At 37.1% G+C, this 19,982-nt stretch overlaps 1 protein-coding gene across 1 annotated transcript in view; it reads right to left on the reverse strand.

The window, feature by feature from the left end:
- Positions 1-493: 493 nt before the first annotated feature.
- Apt1 (Acyl-protein thioesterase 1) overlaps positions 494-19,982 on the reverse strand; it is a 112,376-nt gene continuing 92,887 nt past the window's right edge. Inside the window, exons 6-7 of the mRNA XM_090373241.1 lie at positions 19,594-19,758; positions 494-691 (exon numbers count right to left, since the gene is read on the reverse strand). Of these exons, the coding sequence (XP_090229367.1) occupies positions 647-691; positions 19,594-19,758 (210 nt within the window). The 3' untranslated portion in view covers positions 494-646. The remainder of the gene's footprint in view (positions 692-19,593; positions 19,759-19,982) is intronic.

Genomic DNA, 19,982 nt, shown 5'->3' on the forward strand with positions numbered 1-19,982 from the left:
ATTTTAACATCTGTTTTAAAACTTAATTTATCAAATGCTGCAGTAAATAAATGTCATATTAAATGATAAAAAACTACTTATCCAAACAAAATATTAAGGTACTGCATAAATCTAGAAATATAAAATACGATCCTATTTATGAGACAGATAAGTATAGTAATAATCCAGTGCAATGCTATCAAACTTTAGAATTTTGAATCTAATCAACCCTCCCCACTCCCTCCCACCTTATCTTTTAAAACAGGGTATTTTATTTTTTATCAAAAAAGATATGAAACGTGTTCATATATCATCTAAAAATAAATAGTAATAAACTTTTCATGAAATAAATTATGTATTTATAAAGGAAAAACTTAACAGAATTCCCTTGCATAAAGTTAAGCATTTGTGGTGAATGAATATTTCCAGGTGTTAAAAATCCAAGTTCACTGGAAGAAAGTGGATGATTATTACGTTACTATACATACAACATAAGTCACACTGTCAACTTGGATACAATTTAAACGTGGTTTATTATTCTGTTATTTCCCAAGTAACGGAAAAAGTCAGTCATAAACAGTGGATAAGGTTGGAATTTAGAGACCAAGTTTGGACTTAACTACTGCGGAGGTTTCTCTTATTCTTCTCTTTTCATGGTCATCTATTATTAAGGCAGACATTTATCAATAAATTCCTTAGCATCTTTCATTTCCTATATGGGAGAAAAAAAGCTTTAAATACAAGTCAAAATTCATAAAATATTTAAAATTGAAAAGATTTACATATCCATATCAATCAGTTTTTTATTTAGAAAATAAATAATTTCTTTAGGTATGACCAGAAAACAAACTAATATTTGGGAAACACCTAACTATTCAGATGGATCTCCTTTGAAGTAGTCTCCTTGACAATGAATAATACTGGTTCCAACTTCTGCCACTTCAGTAAGCATTCCTCATAGGCTTCTTTTGAAATTGTTAATGGTTTCTATTTTGCATTCTGAATCATTTCCTCAGTCATTGCAAATATGTAACTTTTCGAGGAGGCGTTAAGCTTGGGACACACACACACACACACACACACACACACACACACACACACACACACACACACACACACACACACACACACACACACACAGTACAGGAAGTTAAAAGCAGCGAGTATGGTAGATAGAGAACCATGGTGATGGATCACAAGAAATTCTTCAATGGAAAGCACTGGGTGTTCAGGGGCATTGTCATGATACAAGTGCAAATTCCCCAAAGCCCACTTTCCTGGCCATTTTCTCAAAAGAGCATTGCACAATTTCCATATAACTGTTTTATAGTATTTCTGGCTCACTGGCCATATGGGACAAATTCATGATGAACAAACCTCTGGGATTCAAAAAATACAATAAGCATGATCTTCAGATTTGATTGAGATTATCTTGCTTTTTTAGGTGTTCAGTCCTCTAATGGAAGATTGTTTTCTCAAACAAAGTCTTCCACTGAGAGGACTCGACCTTCGTTTCCAAGTAATAGCCAGATACACACTGACAAAGAACGTGACATGTGAGAACTCATTGCTCTCTGTGATCATCAGTGAGGATCCAAGGCATAAACTTAGCTGAAATACATCACATTCTCAAATAGTGTTAAAACTGACTGACATGTCCTATAAGAAATACCAATTTCACTAGCAACTTCACAGATAATTTAAACACTGACCACTCCTGATCAGATCATGAACATGATCAACCAAATCATTGTTTTTTGAAGGCTATTCAGAGTGAAGACCACCTTTGATGGACAACTAACCCTCCTTAAATTTTGCAAACTGAAAGGCCTTCAAACAGAGCATTCTCTAAAAGCTGTTTTTAACATTTAACAGATTTCTGTTGCACTTTACTTTTCACTAATAGAAACAAAATATGATGCCAGTGTGCTGCTCAGTAAAATCACTCATTTTTAAATGCAACACATGAAACTTTTTCAATTTAATGCATGCTTCAGACTGACAACAGATAAATGGGTGATTCAAACACTACTGTGTTCAGATGAGTCACTTGAACATGTTACGACAAGTTGCAACTCATTATGATCTGCAGTTTCAAAATACAAAATAAATCCCTGAACTTCTTAATTACACCTCATATATAAGAATGGTTCTCCCCCCCCCTCCCAGGGAATGTACCAGCATGATGTTCAAGTACAACTTTACAAAAACAGACATCAAAGCTCTCTTTAAACAGATATCAGGTACTGGTACAAGAAAATAGGTTAAATACTGAGGAAATTTAATGTTGAAGTAACAAAATAATGGTGGTTGGTATTTTCAACATATTATTATACAGATATTAATAATAAATATCAGTGGTAATATTTATTAAGCTGCCAATAATTTATTAGGCTTTTTAAATAAAATCTTGAACCTCTATGAAATTAAATTAAAATAATCATTAAGAAAAACAGGGAACATGCATTCCAGAACCTGTTTCTTTACAAAAAGATCAATGTGGATAACCGCTAACTATATAACACTCATATCAGTGAGTTTATTAAAATTCTCTTTTCTAGATTTTTTTTTTTTTTTTTCTTTCTTTAATAAGAGAGATAATACACAAATTTGTTCAAAAATTAGTGGGAACGTAGCTGTGACAGACAAAAAAAAAAAAAAAAAACTTCATTTACACGTTATTTTACAGTTATATTCTCTCAAGGCCAACTGTACAATTATCCCAAATATGCGAGAGGTGCTGATACCATCAGCAGCCAAATTTTGTACAAGAAGAATGAGAGAGTGAGGGATTTACTGATTGCAGTATATCGTGATATACGTGAAGTTTTTAACACTAATATTTGCAATGAAAGAAACCCAGACTTGTTCTTATAAGCCAGTGGTAGAATGATGGTGCCGTCACCGTTCTTTCCATCAAAAAAATTCAAAAAGAACTAGAGAATGTGAAAGTTATGTGGATTATTGCACTGCATCATGCAGTTCTGCAATCCCATACTGTATGTGCTGTGTTCTACCACTTAATACCATTAATACCAGAGAATGAAATTCTACTCAGCAATACAACATAATGCATTTCCATTTCCTGGAAACAGTACTAACTATCTTGCATAATAAAGGTGCAATGTGCTGGTACTGTGAAAGCATTACTGCAATAATGGCAAATGAAAATTCTTCAAAATATTCTCCCTGCCACATTCTCTGGACATACGAGTTGTGACAACTCATTTCCCAGGATAGAACCATTTGTCTGAGTGGTTCTGTTCTGAACAACACAGACTTCCCATAAGCAATAGGTTGCTCCCTCATCACCTTTCAACAAAACTAGGTTGTGTTGCTGATGATATCAGATGCATCCCACATGACATGTCTAGGATAGAGTTATAGAAAAAGGTAGAAAATAACCTTTTTTTTTTACCTGAAGGAACGTAATGGCTAAATAGCTGTAAATACTTTTTTTTTTTTTTTTTGTACTAGTAGCTGTGTTGTCACTGCTTTTTTTATATCTTGTAAACATTTTAAGTAAAGAATGTCTCATTTTCTTGATTGAACATTGCTAACCCATACAAATCTTCTATGAAAAATTTCTTAAAAACTTTGTGAATTTTTAAAATGTAAGTTAATAAGAGATTACCTAATTTACACTGTGTTCTCATTCTTTCACTGACTACTAAATAATGTGGGCTTCCAAAATACAAACAACCACTAGTTTAGCATTCTATGAACAATTGTGTAAGACTGGCAGGCAACAAGCTTAGCTACCTTTGGTCGTGCACAATGATAGCATACTGTGCACAAACAAAGGGAAGAAAATACAGGAAGGACATAACCCTATATAACTGGTTCCCTACTGAAAAGATTTATAGTCTCTTTGGCATGTTAATTAGAGAATTTATTTATTTATTTGGTTTTTTTTAAGGAGCATTAGCAACTAAGGCCATATTGCTCCGGGGATATGCGGTGGTCATTCCCTGACCGTTCCGCATCCTCCATATTTGGTGGTGACGGACTCAAACCCCGGTCTAATCAAGAAGCGAGTGCTATGCACTGCTGCTCCTGCCCACCTGGCTATGGAGGCACCTAATTAGAGAAAGAAGAGTACCTGTTTCCAGATAAGATGTTGCCTATCAATGGTTCTTTCTAAAATTTTGCTCGTTTAACAATTTGTGACTATGTTTCTCATCTGAATTCCATAATTTTTGATATTTCAACAATTTCCTGATGTTTCTAACTCATGAATGAAAAGTTATCTTCCAGGGTAAACTCCCCCACATGGTAGTGGCAAGTTACAGGCTTGGTGGGGAGGGGAAGAAAAGCAGTGAGAGGGCGGGTTATTGAATGTTAAAGCACACCTACCAGTAAATGTGATGCTATTTTGGGGACAATCATATTTCTGCTTCAATGTAATGAAGTCTGAGAATCAAATTGAGTCATAACCTACTATCACTTTTTCACTGTAAAGAGCTCTTCTGTTAGCATAGCGTGGATTTCACTCTATTCAAATAATACAATTCCGAGCAAACATACATCTCCTTTACTGCCATTCATCAGTTCCCACAGACTCCCTAAGAGCCATTCAGAGATTACATTTAATGTCCATAATTTTATATGAAGGGCTTCCATACAGAATTTACAGATACTTGCATAAATAAAACTATGAGCACTCTGTTGCTCCATCGAATCATGCATTGTCACTTGAATACAGTCTAGGATATACCGTATTTCCCCATGTATAAGACGCACCTTTTTTCGAAAAATTTGGGGTCTAAAAACTGGGTGCATCTTATACAATGGTTGTAGATTTTTTTTACTTGCATTTCCCGCTTTTTCGCGCTTGCTGTCTTTGCGCTCATTGTTTCGCACTTATTACCAGTATATTAGGTTACGTTTTGCCACGTTCTGCCCAGAAATGGCTCAGAAAAGATTTTCGTACAGTGCTGAATTCAAGTTAAAAGTGATCCAGTTTGCAAAAGTGAATTGAAATCGTGCTGCTGAACGTAAGTCTGGTCCTCCTCCAACTGAGAAAACAATCCGAGACTGGCTATGGGAAGAAGAAACCCAACTGAAAACGCCACGGCAGAAGAAGGCCATGAGAGGCAAGTCAGCAAAATGGCTTGATTTAGAGAGGGAATTGAAGATATGGATTGAGGAGCAAAGGGCAATTGGAATTCCTGTGTCCACAAAGATGGTTCAGCATGAGGCAAGAAGAATTGCTGATGAAAAAGAAGTTACTGATTTCGAAGGAGGACACAATTGATGCTTCAGGTCCAAGAAACGGAATGGACTAAGCATGCGTACACGTACTAGACTTGCCCAAAAGATGCCTGAAAGCTATGAGCAGACGGTCCTTGAATTTCATCATTTTGTCATTCAATGTCGGAAGACACATCAGTTTGAGTTGGGACAGATTGCAAATATGGACAAAGTCCCCCTTCAATTTGATGTCCCAAGTAACAGAACTGTTGATAAGAAGGGAGTGAAAACTGTAACTGTGAAGACAAGTTAAGTTGTCTTAACTTAAGGAGTTAAGATAAGTTGTGAGGACATGAAAAGAGCCACTATACAGTTGTTCTAGCTTGTTATGCCGACAGAACCAAGCTGCTTCCTATGCTGATTTTCAAACGCAAAACAATGCCAAAAGAAGACATTCCTCGAGGAGTGATTGTCCACGTTCATGACAAGGGTTGGATGGATCAGGATGGAATGAAGATCTGGTTTGAGAAAGTTTGGACCAGGTGGGCTCTTACGCAAACCTGCCCTATTGGTGCTTGATCAGTTCAGGGCACACATAACAAAAATACAAAGAAGATTGCTGCAGAGCAAAAAACAAAACTTGCCACATACCTGGAGGCTTGACATCCCAGCTCCAACCACTTGATGTCAGCATTAACAAACCCTTTAAAGCTGCCATGAGAGACGAATGGAACCAATGGATGAAGTCTTCTGGGGACAATTTGACACCAGCAGGAAGAGTGAAGAAACCAACTATAGGAGAAGTTTGTACCTGGGTGAAAAGATCCTGGGATAATATCAAGACTGAGATCGTTGTCAAGTCATTTAAGAAGTGTGGCATTTCAAATGCCATAGATGGAACTGAGGACGAGGCAATATATGAAGACAGTGATTCGTCATCAGACACAGATGAGGACAAGCTAATGGATGGGAGTTTTGACAGTGATGAGTTGTATGAATTTTATGATGAATAAAACTTGAGTTCAATAACTTTATGTAATACATTTTTTTTCAAATTTCGCGTCCCAAAATTAAGGTGCATCTTATACATGGGGAAATACGATATATCATAAATAACAGGTTGGTTAAAAAAGTATCCAGAACTGGATACTTTTTTGAACCAACTGGAACCGACAATAAGCACATTTATTGGATGGAATCCCCCTTTGAAATAATGTCTTCCTGAAGTGATGCATTTTTCCTAATCTTGGAAACACTTCTTGAAAGCTAGTTTTGAAACTGTTGAAAGCTGAGCTGTATTGTTTGTACATCACTAAATCAATGTCCTCCCAGAGTTTTCTCAGTGTAGGAAACAAAAAATAAGTTACATGGAACCACATCCGGTGAATGCAATTCTGTGTTTGGCCAAAAAACTCCAAAAAAGTGGCAGATACAATGGTTTATTATCGTAGTGAAGCATTTTTGAAGTTCCACTTTTACAGTCTTTTTCTTCAAAGTGCATCACAAAGCCATCCCAGAAATTCGAAGTCAAACTCTTTATTAATTTTTTGTCCCTCCGGAACATATTCATGGTAGACAGAATTCACGCTTTGAAAAAAAATGCTGGCAATATAGCCTTTATTTTGTTGTATACTTGCCATGCTTTTTTTAGGTTTAGGGGAAGAAATCACCTTGCACTGGAACAACTGCTATTTGGTTTTGCCATGTTACAATTCAAAATACATTTCAAAAATGTCTCATCAGCTGCACATTAAAACAAATCATAAACAATTTGCTGGCAGAGTTTGTATTGTCCTCTGTTAACAGCTGCATTACAAGGTTTGTATTAATTAGTAGAGGAACTCCACAACTTACGTAAGGGTTACGTTCAGTGGAAATACATAAGTCGGAATTTCCCCATGCTTGTGCAGCACTCACACCTGTGCTCGCTGAATTGATTGAATCAAAAAATAAATGTTCGACGAACATGTAAATAGAATTATTTATTGTATTTATTAAATTTTTTATCTCATGTGAAGGAAAAATTACAAAATCGTACAATTTAAAAAATTTCAAAATTATAAAATTACAAATAAAGAGAGGAGACGTTATGTCAGTAAGTTTTACCTCTCAAGCATCATTGCCAGAATCTACGTCTTCAGCTGATAAGTACACCGCTTGCGGAGGATGAGGGCTGTGTAGATTTAGGGGTTGGCCGCTCAACCTTACGAAAGAACATATTAATGGATGTAATGGATGATGGGACGGTGGTTTTTTCTTTTCATCGTAGATTTCTTTGTAGCAAGCAAGCATATCATTCACTCCTCTGTTAACTTTTAAGAATCGTTCGCTGTCAGGATCCATCTTCTCAAACCTCGCCATTGCTGATGCAATTTCACAAAATGCCATTGCCATCTCTCTGGTGATGAAGCGTCTCGGCTCCTCATTTGGTTCATCTTGAGCTTTGTCAGCATTTTCTTCTTTCACTATCACTACCTGCAAGTCAATAAGTTCTTCGTTAGATAATTCCCAACCTCCAACTGATGTAGCTTTGCAACCTTTACAATCTTATCTGTAACCTCTTCACATGATTCGTCTTTTTCAAATCCTTCGAAGCCTTTTACGTGCCGTGTGCATATTTTCTTCCATGCGCCATTTAAACAACTTTTAGCAATTTCCGCCCAGGCTTTATTAATGTTTAAGATGCCGTGGTATATATTGTACGATTCCCAAAAGTCTCTTAACGTTAAATTTTTCTCATTGTCTACTGCAGACAATGCCTGAGCAAATGTTATGCGTAAATAGTATGCTTTTAAATTCGAAATAATACCCTGATCCATAGGTTGGATGAGCGAAGTCGTGTTTGGCGGTAGAAATATGACTGTCGTGTCTGAATTGAAATCATCTAGATGCGTAGAATGTTCAAGAGCATTATCTAATAGAAGCAAAATCTTGAAAGGAACGTCGTTGTCTTTACAATATTTTCGACCTCGGGAAAGAAGCAGCATTTAAACCAATCCTCAAAGAGAAATATTGTTATCGAAGCTCTCTGGTTCGATCGGAAATGCACGGGTATGGTGACTCTATTGATGCCCTTAAATGCACGAGGATTTCCAGAATGGTACACAAGCAGTGGTTTTAATCTGTAATCTCCCTGCATTAGCCCCAAGCAAGAACGCGGCCCTATCATTTGATGCCTTGAAACCTGGCATTATATCTTCCTCTATGGCAATGTATGTTCGATCCGGCATTTTTTTCCAATACAGAGCAAACTTGTCAACGTTAAAAATTTGCTGCATTGAATAGCCACCTTCATCAATAATTTTTTCCAACACATCAAAATTTCTCTGCAGTTGCAGAATCGGCACTGGTGACTTCACCACATTTCAACATACTTTAACGTTGTGGAAACCAGCGTGATGCTTGAACCTATTAAACCACCTGTTGCTTGCCAAGAACTTCAATTGGGGTTCACCACACTTATCCTTAATATCTTTATAAATACTTCTTGCTTTTGCTTGAATGGTCATTAGACTCAGGGGCACTCACTTGTGAACCTGATTTTCCATTCATATTATTAACAGCTGTTCCATCCTCGATATAGCACCTGAACGTTGTTTTGTTCTCACTATTGATCTTAAGTGCGTTGATCCTTTGACATGTTCTTTTATATGCACACTGTCCTATAAAATAGTATGCATTGTTGAAGCAGCGAGACCTAATTCCCTTGCAATAGATGACAAACTTTGTCCTGCTTCGTATTTCATTTCTAAATCAATTTTGTTTGGTTTCGTAGCACTGCCAGCACTTGAACTTTCCGTTGATCCCTTTCCCTTCACCATTGTAATAAGTAAATAGGAATGAAGAGAAGATTCTAAAAATTTATTTATGTTTTTTTATATGATTGAAAATTTCAGTGAAGGGGAATACATTTCACCATAAAAGCGTAAAAACCCACAAAATTGCAGTTATCACTATTATCGCAAATGCAATAATATCGAGTTTACTACCCATTTATAGATGCACTAACAGAAAAGTCCAATAAACTGAAAAATGCAAATTGTTTTTATTGTTTTATGGTCATGACTTCCAGAAATGTGCCTTAGAAAAATATCATAAAGGCATTCAAAATTGATTCTTTAACAGGAACATATGATAACGGTGAAAGGGTAGTGCAATTTCCATTATAAATATGACCTTTTAGAGAGATAAATAGCTTAGTAATATAGCAAAATTTTCAACTTCCAAGGACTTGGAACGAATTACAAAAAAAAAAAAAAAAAAAACCAATGTGTTATTGGGTTCAGATTATGATATTTTCACGATACCTCCATTTATTCCTATGGGATGCAAAATATGTTTCCCCAATTTTTTTAAGTTTGCACCAGCCGGCAAAAACTTACGTAAAGTCGAATTTCGTAAGTCGAGTATTATGTAAGTCGGGGAGTTTTTATTTTCCTATATTAGCAACCTGATGCAAAGAAAGAAAGCATATACAGCACTAGCAAAGAAAAAAAATAACAGTAATAAATAAATAAAAATAATCTGTCCAAACTTCCTTAAATTTCTTAAAGCTACCTGCTTCCACACTACTAAGTAACAATTTATTCCAACAATCAATTACCCTTTGGCTGAATGCAATTTTCCATACTTCTATTCTGTCCCTTTTTCAATTAAAGTTTCTATCCTTCTGTGTGTCGGTTGAGAAAGTGTAAAAAGGCCATCAGCATTTAGTTCATTTAATCCTTCTAAATCCTGAAACACTTCAATCAGGTTAGCACAAAGATTCTTACTTTCCTGTGACAGAAATTTACAGTGGCAATGGTGTGGTTAAGGGGAAGAGAGTTGTATACTATTATATTTAGAGGAATTCTATATAACTGTAAGCAAAAATTATGAATATGGACCAAAACTAATGAGTGATCTAATTAACCATAATGAAAAGGAAAAATTGCCAAAATGAAATACTGTACACAAAGCAATTATAATTGCTGAATGATTTCAGCTTTTAATAATTGCTGAATGAATTAAGCTTTTAATAATTGCTGAATGAATTAAGCTTTTAATAAAAATGAATATATAATTATACACTGAAAACACAGAATTCATGGGATACCTGGTTCTTGGGAAATGAGACATAGATGGTAATTCATTTCAGGAATAACATCTCATCATGGATAGCACTGTGGGTGGAGAAAGATGATGGATGAATGTGGCCATCGATGTCTGTCTTGCATTGTTTCAGCCAATCGGAGAGCGACAGTGGCACAAATCACCGCAGATTTCAATGAGGGAGGTGCCAAAAATGTCTCCACCAACACCATCAGGCGATCATTTGCCACAATAGGTTATGAGAGCCACGGATCCGCCAGAGTCCCATTGCTAACACCATGATACAGGACTCTATGCCTCAACTGGGCAAAAGAACATCGGCACTGGACCTTGAATGATTGAAGACAGGTCTTCCTGGTCTGATGAGTCCTGTTTCCAGTTATTCTGCGAGGACAGGAGGGTGCATATCTGGCAGAAACTGCATGATGCTATGCACCCGTCATGTCAACATGGAACTGTTCAGGCAAGTGGACTGTTGGTAATGGTCTGGGGTGTGTTCAACTGGCGCATGTTGGGACCTCTGGTATGTCTAGATGCATCTCTGAACAGTCCAGGTTATGTGTCCATCCTTGCAGACCATTTGCATCCCTTCATGGTCATTGTGCACCCACAGAGCAATGGACTCTTCCAGCAGGACAATGTGCCTCCCCACAGAGCTGTGGTGACTAGAACATGGTTCGAAGAGCATTCCGCAGATTTTACCACCATGGAATGGCCTCCCTGTTCACTGGACATGAACCTTGTGGAGCATCTTTGAGATGCTGTGGAAAGGTCCATTTAAGCTTTGGATCTTCCACCCAGGAATGCAACAGAATTATGGACAGCAGTGCAGCAAGCATGGATGAAAATACCTGTGGAACACTTTCGTGAACTAGTAGACAATGTCTTGCTGTGTGACTGCCCTTATCCAGGTGAAAGGTGGGCCTATCCATTACTAGGTAGATATCCCATGATTTCTGTCTAATCAGTGTATAATAATTTTTATTAAAAGTTAATTAATTGAAACACAAATACATACAATGATATCAAGTTAAAAATCTGATTAAGCAACCAGTTACAGTGAATTTCATTTTTTCAAATTATTGAAACTGGACTCTGCAAAGCAGACAGAGACACCTCTGTATAGTGGACGCTTTCTTCTGACCCAATGGTATTCCACTTTAGAGAGGTTTCAATGTATCATGAGAAGAGGAAATAATAATTAGAAAACAAAAGGCAGCAAAAAGAAACAAAGAATGAAAGTGTATTACTCAATGCTCTGGAATTGTAATTTTTGTAAATCCCTAATGGTAAAGACTTTGAGATAATCTTTGCCTTTAAATCTGTAAAAGTAATTGGATAACACCTTAACAGAATTATAAACAAAAATTAACTGAATTACTGATTAGGCACTACACTGGTAGTAGCCAGAAAACTTGCAACAAAATTTTAATTAACTGAACTATTCATTAAATTAAAATGTACACACGTGCTATTATCTTTTCAAATGTCCATCACTTTCCAGTCAGCTGTTTTGGTGCTGATCAGCATCTTATCAGTGGGAAGCCATATGCACTTGACAATTACATGTGTGTGCATTTTGAGCAATTCAATTAATTAAAATTTTGCTAGTGTGTTAGCTGCAAATGTAGCACATACTCCCATAAGCTATTTAATTAGTTCATTATGTTTTTGCAGAATTTAAACATAAAGCTCATTTTCAAGGTCCTCAATAGTAGAAATGGAGTGACATTGCAATACTGGAGCCTTGAATAATATATATACAGTCCATTCTGGTTATTTGGGACACATCGGGACTAGTGCATTTTGGCCAGATTAAGCGGCTGCCCCAATCATCCGAAGTTTCACGAAAATAGTTAAAAATACAATGTATCCCCCCACTTTACAATTAGTTCACTGTACAATCAAATCACGTTACGACGAACAAACCATAGTAAAGTACCATTCACTATATGATATGCAGTAAGCGCCGGTCATTGTGATTACATTTGTGAATTGAATTTTAATTCTATTAAACAGCAATTCTAATTTTTTTTTTTTTTTTTTTTTATGTAAACCCCAAACACGAGAGGTATTTAGAACCTATAGTACTTAGTACCATGCTTGGGTTGGAGTTTGAGAAGACGAAAGAAGATATTTGTTGATATTCGACTTGAACTTCTGTAGACTGTAATTTTCAGGAAATACGTATGAAGGAAGGTTGTTCCAGAAAACGGCAGTTGAATGAATAAACGAGGAAGATGAAAAGTTGGTTACGTGAGTTTGAAGTTGGACAGTAAATGGATGATGGCTGGTGGTGGCATGTGTTCGGACTGTTTTGAAAGAGAGAGTGGGAATTATAGAAGCCAATTCAGAAGAACAGTGCCCATGGAAGTATCTGTAGAAGAGGCATGCAGCAGAAACAGTATGTCTATGAGAGAGCGAGTGGAGAGACTCTGTTAGAGATGAATCATTAATTAACATAACTGCCTTCTTCTGAATGGAATCAAGAAGCCTGAGAGAGGTTTTGGGGCACCACCCCAGATGTGGGAACAATATTCTATGGCAGGGCGGATTTGCGATTTATTTATAAAGAGTGAGCAGCTGTTTGGAAAAAAAGTAACGCTGAGAGCGAAAGAGAAAACCAAGTTTTTTAGATGCAGAGGAAGCAATATTTGTAATGTGCTTGTGCCAAGAGAGATTAGAAGTCAGGGTAATCCCCAAAAGAGATATCATTTTGCCTACAAATCGGAGTGTCACTAAAGATAAGCATAGGCGCAGAAGAATCCTTTTTGCGAGATATAAGACAAGACTGAGTTTTAGAAGGGTTGAAATCAACTAAGTTGTCTTTGCCCCACTGGAGAATTACCTGAAGATCGGCATTTAAGGAATTGGTAGCAGATTTTTGAGAAGTTGAAGCTGATTGAACAGGGCAAGGTTTCTCAAAATGGAAAGTGGAATGCAATGTGCTATCATCGGCAAAGCTATGGATAGGATTTCTAGTCAATGGAAGAAGGTCATTAATATACAAGAGGAAAAGAACTGAACCTTGGAGGACACTGGCATTAGTGGAGAAGTTAGGAGACAGAGAGCCATCGACCATCACCCTCAGTGAGCGATCAGAGAGAAAACTGGATAACCGATTACTAAAAACAGTTGGTGAACCATAAGATGGAAGCTTGTTTAGAATCCTTTATGCCAAACACGAACGAAAGCCTTTGAGATGTCAAGAGCAACTAATTGTGTTTCACCGAACCTTTCCATTGAATTAGTCCATAAATGGGTAACATAAGCCAGAACATCACCAGCGGAACGACACTGATGGAATCCATACTGGCGATCGTTGATCGGACGGAAGGTTTCTAGGTAGTTTGTAAGAGTTGGCAGTTAATTGATTTCTCCATTATTTTAGAAAGAGTAGAAGTAATTGGAATGAGACGATAATTGGATGGGAGGGATTTGTCACCCTTTTTAGGAACTGGCTGGATATGACTAAATTTTCAAGCAGAAGGAAAAACACCTTTGGAATAAGAAAGTGAAAAAAGGCGGCAAAGAATAGGAGTAAGTTCAGGAGCACAGGTTTTGAGAACAAGTGGAGAAATACCATCGGGACCTGGAGCTTTCTTAGCATCAAGATTCGTCAAAATCCTTCTGACATCCTTTTGATGGAAGACCACAGGAGGCACTGAATGGAGCATGTTGGGAATGGCGGGAGGTGTTTTACCAAGATCATTAATATATGAATTGGAAGAAAAATGGGATGGTAGTAGGTCAGCTTTATCCTTGGCTGAAGTGACAACAGAACCATCTGGTTTGGACAGAGGTGGGAGCAGAGATGGGCAAAGGTTGCGGCCAATAGCTTTGGCAAGAGACCAGAATGCTCGGCTACCATTAGGGCAAGAAGCAAGTTTTCTACTCTTAGCCTGTTCAAACTCTAGTTTGGACTGATTAATAACTGCTTTACAATTGTTGCGAACTTTGGTGTAGGCAGAAAATGAAACTGAAGAATTAGAAACAAGCCAATTACAATATGCAACATTCTTCTCTTAAACAGCCTTAGCACATTAATTGGAAAACCAAGGTTTAGATAAAGGACGAGATTTTAAAGTGGAGTGTGGGATAAAGGATTACATTCCTGCAAGAATATTTTCACTGACATGATCTGAGCAAACGCTGACATCACAAGTTTTGAAACAGTAATCTGAACAAGGAAAAGAAATCTCACAGGTCATCCCATTTTGCATTCTTGTAATGCCAAACAATACGAGGTTGGGAATAGCCATGAGATAAAGGCTGCACTGGAGAAGAGACAATCACCAAGTTGTGATCTGAAGTGCCTAAAGGAGCTCTCACTTCGACCGTGTACTTAGAAGGGTTGTTTGTGAGAAAAAGATCAAGCGTGTTGGCTGTATGATTAGGATTGTCTGGTATTCTTGTAGGTAAATGAAAAATCTGTGCAAGGTCATTAGTAATTGCAAAAGCCTCAATATCTCGACCAGTTGGGTCGGTGTGACTAGAAAACAGAAGCCAGCTGGAGTTGTGAACATTAAAATCACCAAGGAAAATTACCTCACTGTTAGGAAAGTTGGACTGGAGAAAGTCAAGTTGCAAAGAGAGGAAGTCAAAAACCTCCAAGTGATTAGTGGAGTTGGGAGAACGGTAGAGACAACAGATGAATTTTACACAATGAGGTAGAGAGATTTTAAGCCAGAGAAGATCAAAGAGAGTAGATTCCAAATTGCCAAGTCTCTGACAGGGAATATCAGAACGGACATATGCACAAGTACCATCTTTGAGGCGAAAGGAATCATACAGTGAATAATTTGGGCATCTGAGATGAGCAGTAGGTGAATCAACCGATAACTGAGATTCTGTCAGAAAAAGTACATGGGATTTGGCAGACTGCAAGTGGAAATGGACATCATTAAGATTAGAATTGAGACCACGTATATTTGTGAAATGAATTAGGAAGTGCTTGGGAGGTTTAGATCTTTTCGCAGATAAGCTTGCTCTATTAGTTTGACAATTCATGGTGTATTCAATAGTAAGAAAAAGTGGGTGGGACATGCTGTATGAAATAATGAAATTTTTGGATATGGCGTACACATGATAAGAATATACCCAGATCCTTGACATAAAGTGGCCTCGACAATGCTCCCCGCATACACACTACTCGGACTCCCTCCAGTCACTATCTGGCAGAGTAGAGGTAGCAAGATTATACACTAGCTGATCCAGAAGCCTCCTAGAGAGTTACCAATAGGTTTGGTCCAGTGTGTTAACTAGCGGCCGGCCTGCAAACACCGTTTTAGAGCTGTACCCTCGAAATGTAAGGAATATTGGATCTCGCCACGATGTTCATCATAACCTCAAAAGTCATCAATCATACTGCATGATGGAAGAGATAGGGAAGGGTTAACCGGAACTTGGCTCTAGAGACTAAACATGGGTTCCACCACTTCAAGCCTTCAATAAGCAAAGTGGTGGTATTGCACTGGTTGATGAGAGTCATCTGCCACCTAGTACTGCCTGGTAACATAGAGGGGTGGCATTCTTCCATGTGGTGTGGGCACCACACCTCGACCCCTGCTTACGTTGGTTCACACCTGGGTGGTCACCCACCATGTATTTGTGCATGGAGGTTGTACCCAGGATTACTAACAGTCCCACCATCATGAAGGTGCAAGCAGAGGATCTGGCTGTCCGGACTTCGCCGAAATTGGGTCCACTTGACTTGAGTGTCACCCGAATATCAGTTCCATCAGCGTTTTAGACTCCCAGGTAGCAAGTGCAGCATCTGAGAGAATGTCTGTGACAACCTCAAGGACCAATTAGAGAAAATAGGAGGAATATTATCCACAGGCTATAAAAGTAAAGATATATTAAGCACAAATTTACCCTTTATTACCTTACCAGTTAAAAAATTAAATGATACGTGAAAATTGGGAGAATATATGTGATAATTGGAATAATTAATATGTACTGTACTATGTGCATACGAACTAGTTGACATTTCTGTTCACTGACATTTGTGGGCGGGGGGGGCACATAAATTGCAAGTAACACAATACGCGCAAGTGAGAACGGAGTAACGAGTTACAAAGCTTTAAAAATAGGAATGAAGAGAAGATCTGAAAATTAATTTTTTTATATGATTGAAGATTACATGGAAGTGTAAACACATTTCACCATAATAACCCACAGAATTCCAGCTGTCGGTATTATCGCAAATTCAGTAAGATTACTATCCTTTTATGATAGATTGTACTAACAGAAAAGTCCAATAAACAGGTGACTGCTAATTGATTTTATTGTTTTATGGTTGTGACCTCCAGAAATCCGACTGAACCACGTGGTACGGTCGGAGACAATCGTAAGGTAATCTCCAGTGCTGTGGTCTCCTGCCTCAATTAAATGGCATGCTGTCTGAATTAAGCGAAGTAAACCCTGGCTATTTTCTTGATTGATTTCTGTTTTTTAAGATTTGCCCCAAATAAATGGCTGTCCCGATTAACCGGTGGCCCAAATAACCGGAATCCACTGTGTATATGTATATATATATATATATTTTTTTTTTTTTTTTTCGTTACTTTTCGCTTTTCTGTTTCATATTATTTCCACTTCCTGTTCTACTTAGGATAAATTTTCTGTTTATACTCTGGCATGACAACCAAGTCAGTAGAGTTTACAATAAATCGTCAATACAAATATTTATCGTATTTAGTAGTCACGGGCTTGAACCCCAGTGTCCTCAAGGAACGCGTGCTATGCACTCTATTCATTCAATTTTTAGTTCAATCAATATAAAATTAAGATGGCTTTACACTCCCCATATTTATTCATTTAAATTTAACAATTAAAGCCTACAATTGGAATGGTTTCTGCTAGCATAGCATAACATAACTGTGAGAGTTTTTTATACTTTGGACAGTTGTTTTGAAATAGCCTGGATACATTGTTCTATTTATGTGAATATTAGTGGGTTTTGAAATTGAAGTTGGTGCCCAGAATGAGCTTTGATAGTTGTAAACTTCAGAAGAAATTTTATAATCAAATAAATCTGAGCATATATAAATTTTATATATGCTCAGATTTATTTGCTGATAAGCAAATAAATCTGAGCTATAATATAGGGCTCACACGCTAGTTTACTGAGAAGAGATACAAATCATCAGGAAGTAAACTACTGACAATAATTTGGACAATTCATTTAAATGTCATAAATAACATTGTGCAAATATACTAATACTAATGAAATAATATGGCCATGAAATCATCTTCAAGATTTAAACTGTACAAATTATTTCTTGGCAAACTGACATATGGCTAACCCCCTGTATTTCTAAATAAAGCTGACTTTGGTTATAATACAATATGTGCACATATGGAGAATCATTTTTAGTCAAGTTTTATTTCTATTTTTAATTTTACTTAATAATTATTTATACAATCAGTGGAATCAATCCCACTCTCGGAGACTGTCAACATTTCTACACCAGGCTATATAAAACACGTAGTCAGATACCAAGGGATAGGGTATGCATAAATGAGTGAGAGAATGAACCAACAGCACAACACAGGTGTAACACTGAGTGCAGTATGATAAATGGCACCTGATGTGCCAGTGCACTGATACTCAACATTCATTGCCCTGCTCAGGCATTTGTGCACAAAAACATCATCTAAAGCAGTGGTCTCCAAAGTTGGGTGCACAAGATGATCCATGGGGTGCGTTAGATAACTCGTAATAAATCAATATTTATTAATTATGAAAACTTTAGTTTTTGAAACGTAATTGAAAATAAAAATTATAAATAAATATTTTTTTAATACTTCAATATGCAGCTTTATTTGATCGTGCTGTCGGTTTCGCTCATGTCTGAAACGAAGCAGCCACGTGCTCGCTTCGGGCTCAATGTATATATCTTCCATCGTTGTTTAACTTATTAAATAAATGTAGATCAAGAAAGGATGATTGTGCTTGTGGGTATCGCTGAGCTGTACCGCTGCCACAAGTGCAGTACAGCTCATAAAATCACAAATTATGTGATTTTAGATATAATACCTACCATGTAAATGATTCATAAATAAAAAATATATATATTAAACTTATATATTTAATTTTTTATTCTGGGGTGTGCACTAGTCCTTTTAAGTAAAATAAGGGTGTGCAACCAAAAAAGTTTGGAGACCACTGATCTTAGAATGGTCCAAATATTCAGCAAACAGCAATCAGAGACAGCCTACTGATGTGAGAAGCCAAGAGGGGGAGGAAAAAATTCTGCAGCCCAACATCCAGATCACAAGCAGTGAAATGACAATACAGGAGAAGAATGATGTGCAAAGAGGTAGAGTGAAATGCACAATGTGCCAGATCCGATCAAAATGTGGTACATCAGCAGATAATGTCACCAGGTTCCATTTTTGTTACCTAAACACAAGACACTATGGGTACAGCAAACACAGAAACACTGCATCAGAAAAGGTCACATGGATTGAGAAATCCCAGTTCCATTCGTTCCATGCTCACAGCAGGATCAGGGTATGGTGACAGCAGCATGAATAATGAACCCATTGTGGCAGGTGTGAAACAGCGTAGGCTAAGAAACAGAAGCATGATGGTGTAGGGAGTGTTTTTGTGGCAAATATTAGGCTCACTAATAGGTAAGCTGTGGAATTCAGACATTGATCCATTGATACCAGTGGATCAACATCTGAGTGGCTGGGTACATCCCTAATAATTTTGAAATGCTTAAACACTATCTAGTCTAATTTATTTCAAAAGTCAAACAAGTTTTCATAATTCTACCATTTTATCTTAAGGTGATAAACAGTTTCAGAAGGGAATGCTAGTTGGATGTCATGTGGGGAAAATGCCTGTGTGTGTGTGTGTGTGTGTGTGTGTGTGTGTGTGTGTGTGTGTGTGTGTGTGTAGTAACCATTACCAGATGGATTCCTGCTCAGGAATCCATCTGGTAATGGTTACTTCCAGCAGAATAATTCACCATGTAACAATGCACAGTTTGTTTGTTTGACTTGATTAAGCAGCTGTAGGATAAAGTGGAGTGAGTTGATCCCAGCAGGAATCCACTTCCATCCAATCTGAAGCAATTGAATCTGTATGGACTAACAATCCCTGTGGAATGGGATGCTTTTTTGAACTAATCAAGTTCATGCCCTAATGACATGAGACTGTCATGAAGACTAAAGGAGGTACTACTTGCTACTGGGCCAGTATACGCTGGCCTAATCACATGCAAACCGTCCACTTACACTGATTTACAGCAATTTATGTAGTTTCCTTATAACAAAGAATAAGTTGTTACACAATGATGTTAATTATATACAAACCTCATCACAAGAACAATGCATCATGCCCCTATATGTTTTGAACTCCAAAGTACTCATGAAAGATTTCAACAATTCTGATGTCATAAAACCCCATTTATAGGGAACCACTGGATCTATATCACCATGACATTGAAAAACTGGAATTTCTTTATTTCCTATTGCAGCCTAAAAGAAGAAATTTCAAACTTTCAGATAAAACAATTATAAATTTTTGGAAATGAATAGGTCTAACAGAAGAAAGAAAGGTAATTTTATGAACAATAAAAACATGCTCAACTTATTAAGTAATCACTGACAGAACTATTATTCCAAATTTTATTCATTATTTTAACTATTTAAGTCTAAATTATCTTGAAAGTCTAACAAGTAACTCTACCTTTTTATTTTGA

The sequence above is a fragment of the Mastigoproctus giganteus genome, chromosome 5 (assembly GCF_048544385.1).
Source record: "Mastigoproctus giganteus isolate SK-2022 chromosome 5, ASM4854438v1, whole genome shotgun sequence".
In the NCBI taxonomy this organism is placed as follows: domain Eukaryota; kingdom Metazoa; phylum Arthropoda; class Arachnida; order Uropygi; family Thelyphonidae; genus Mastigoproctus; species Mastigoproctus giganteus.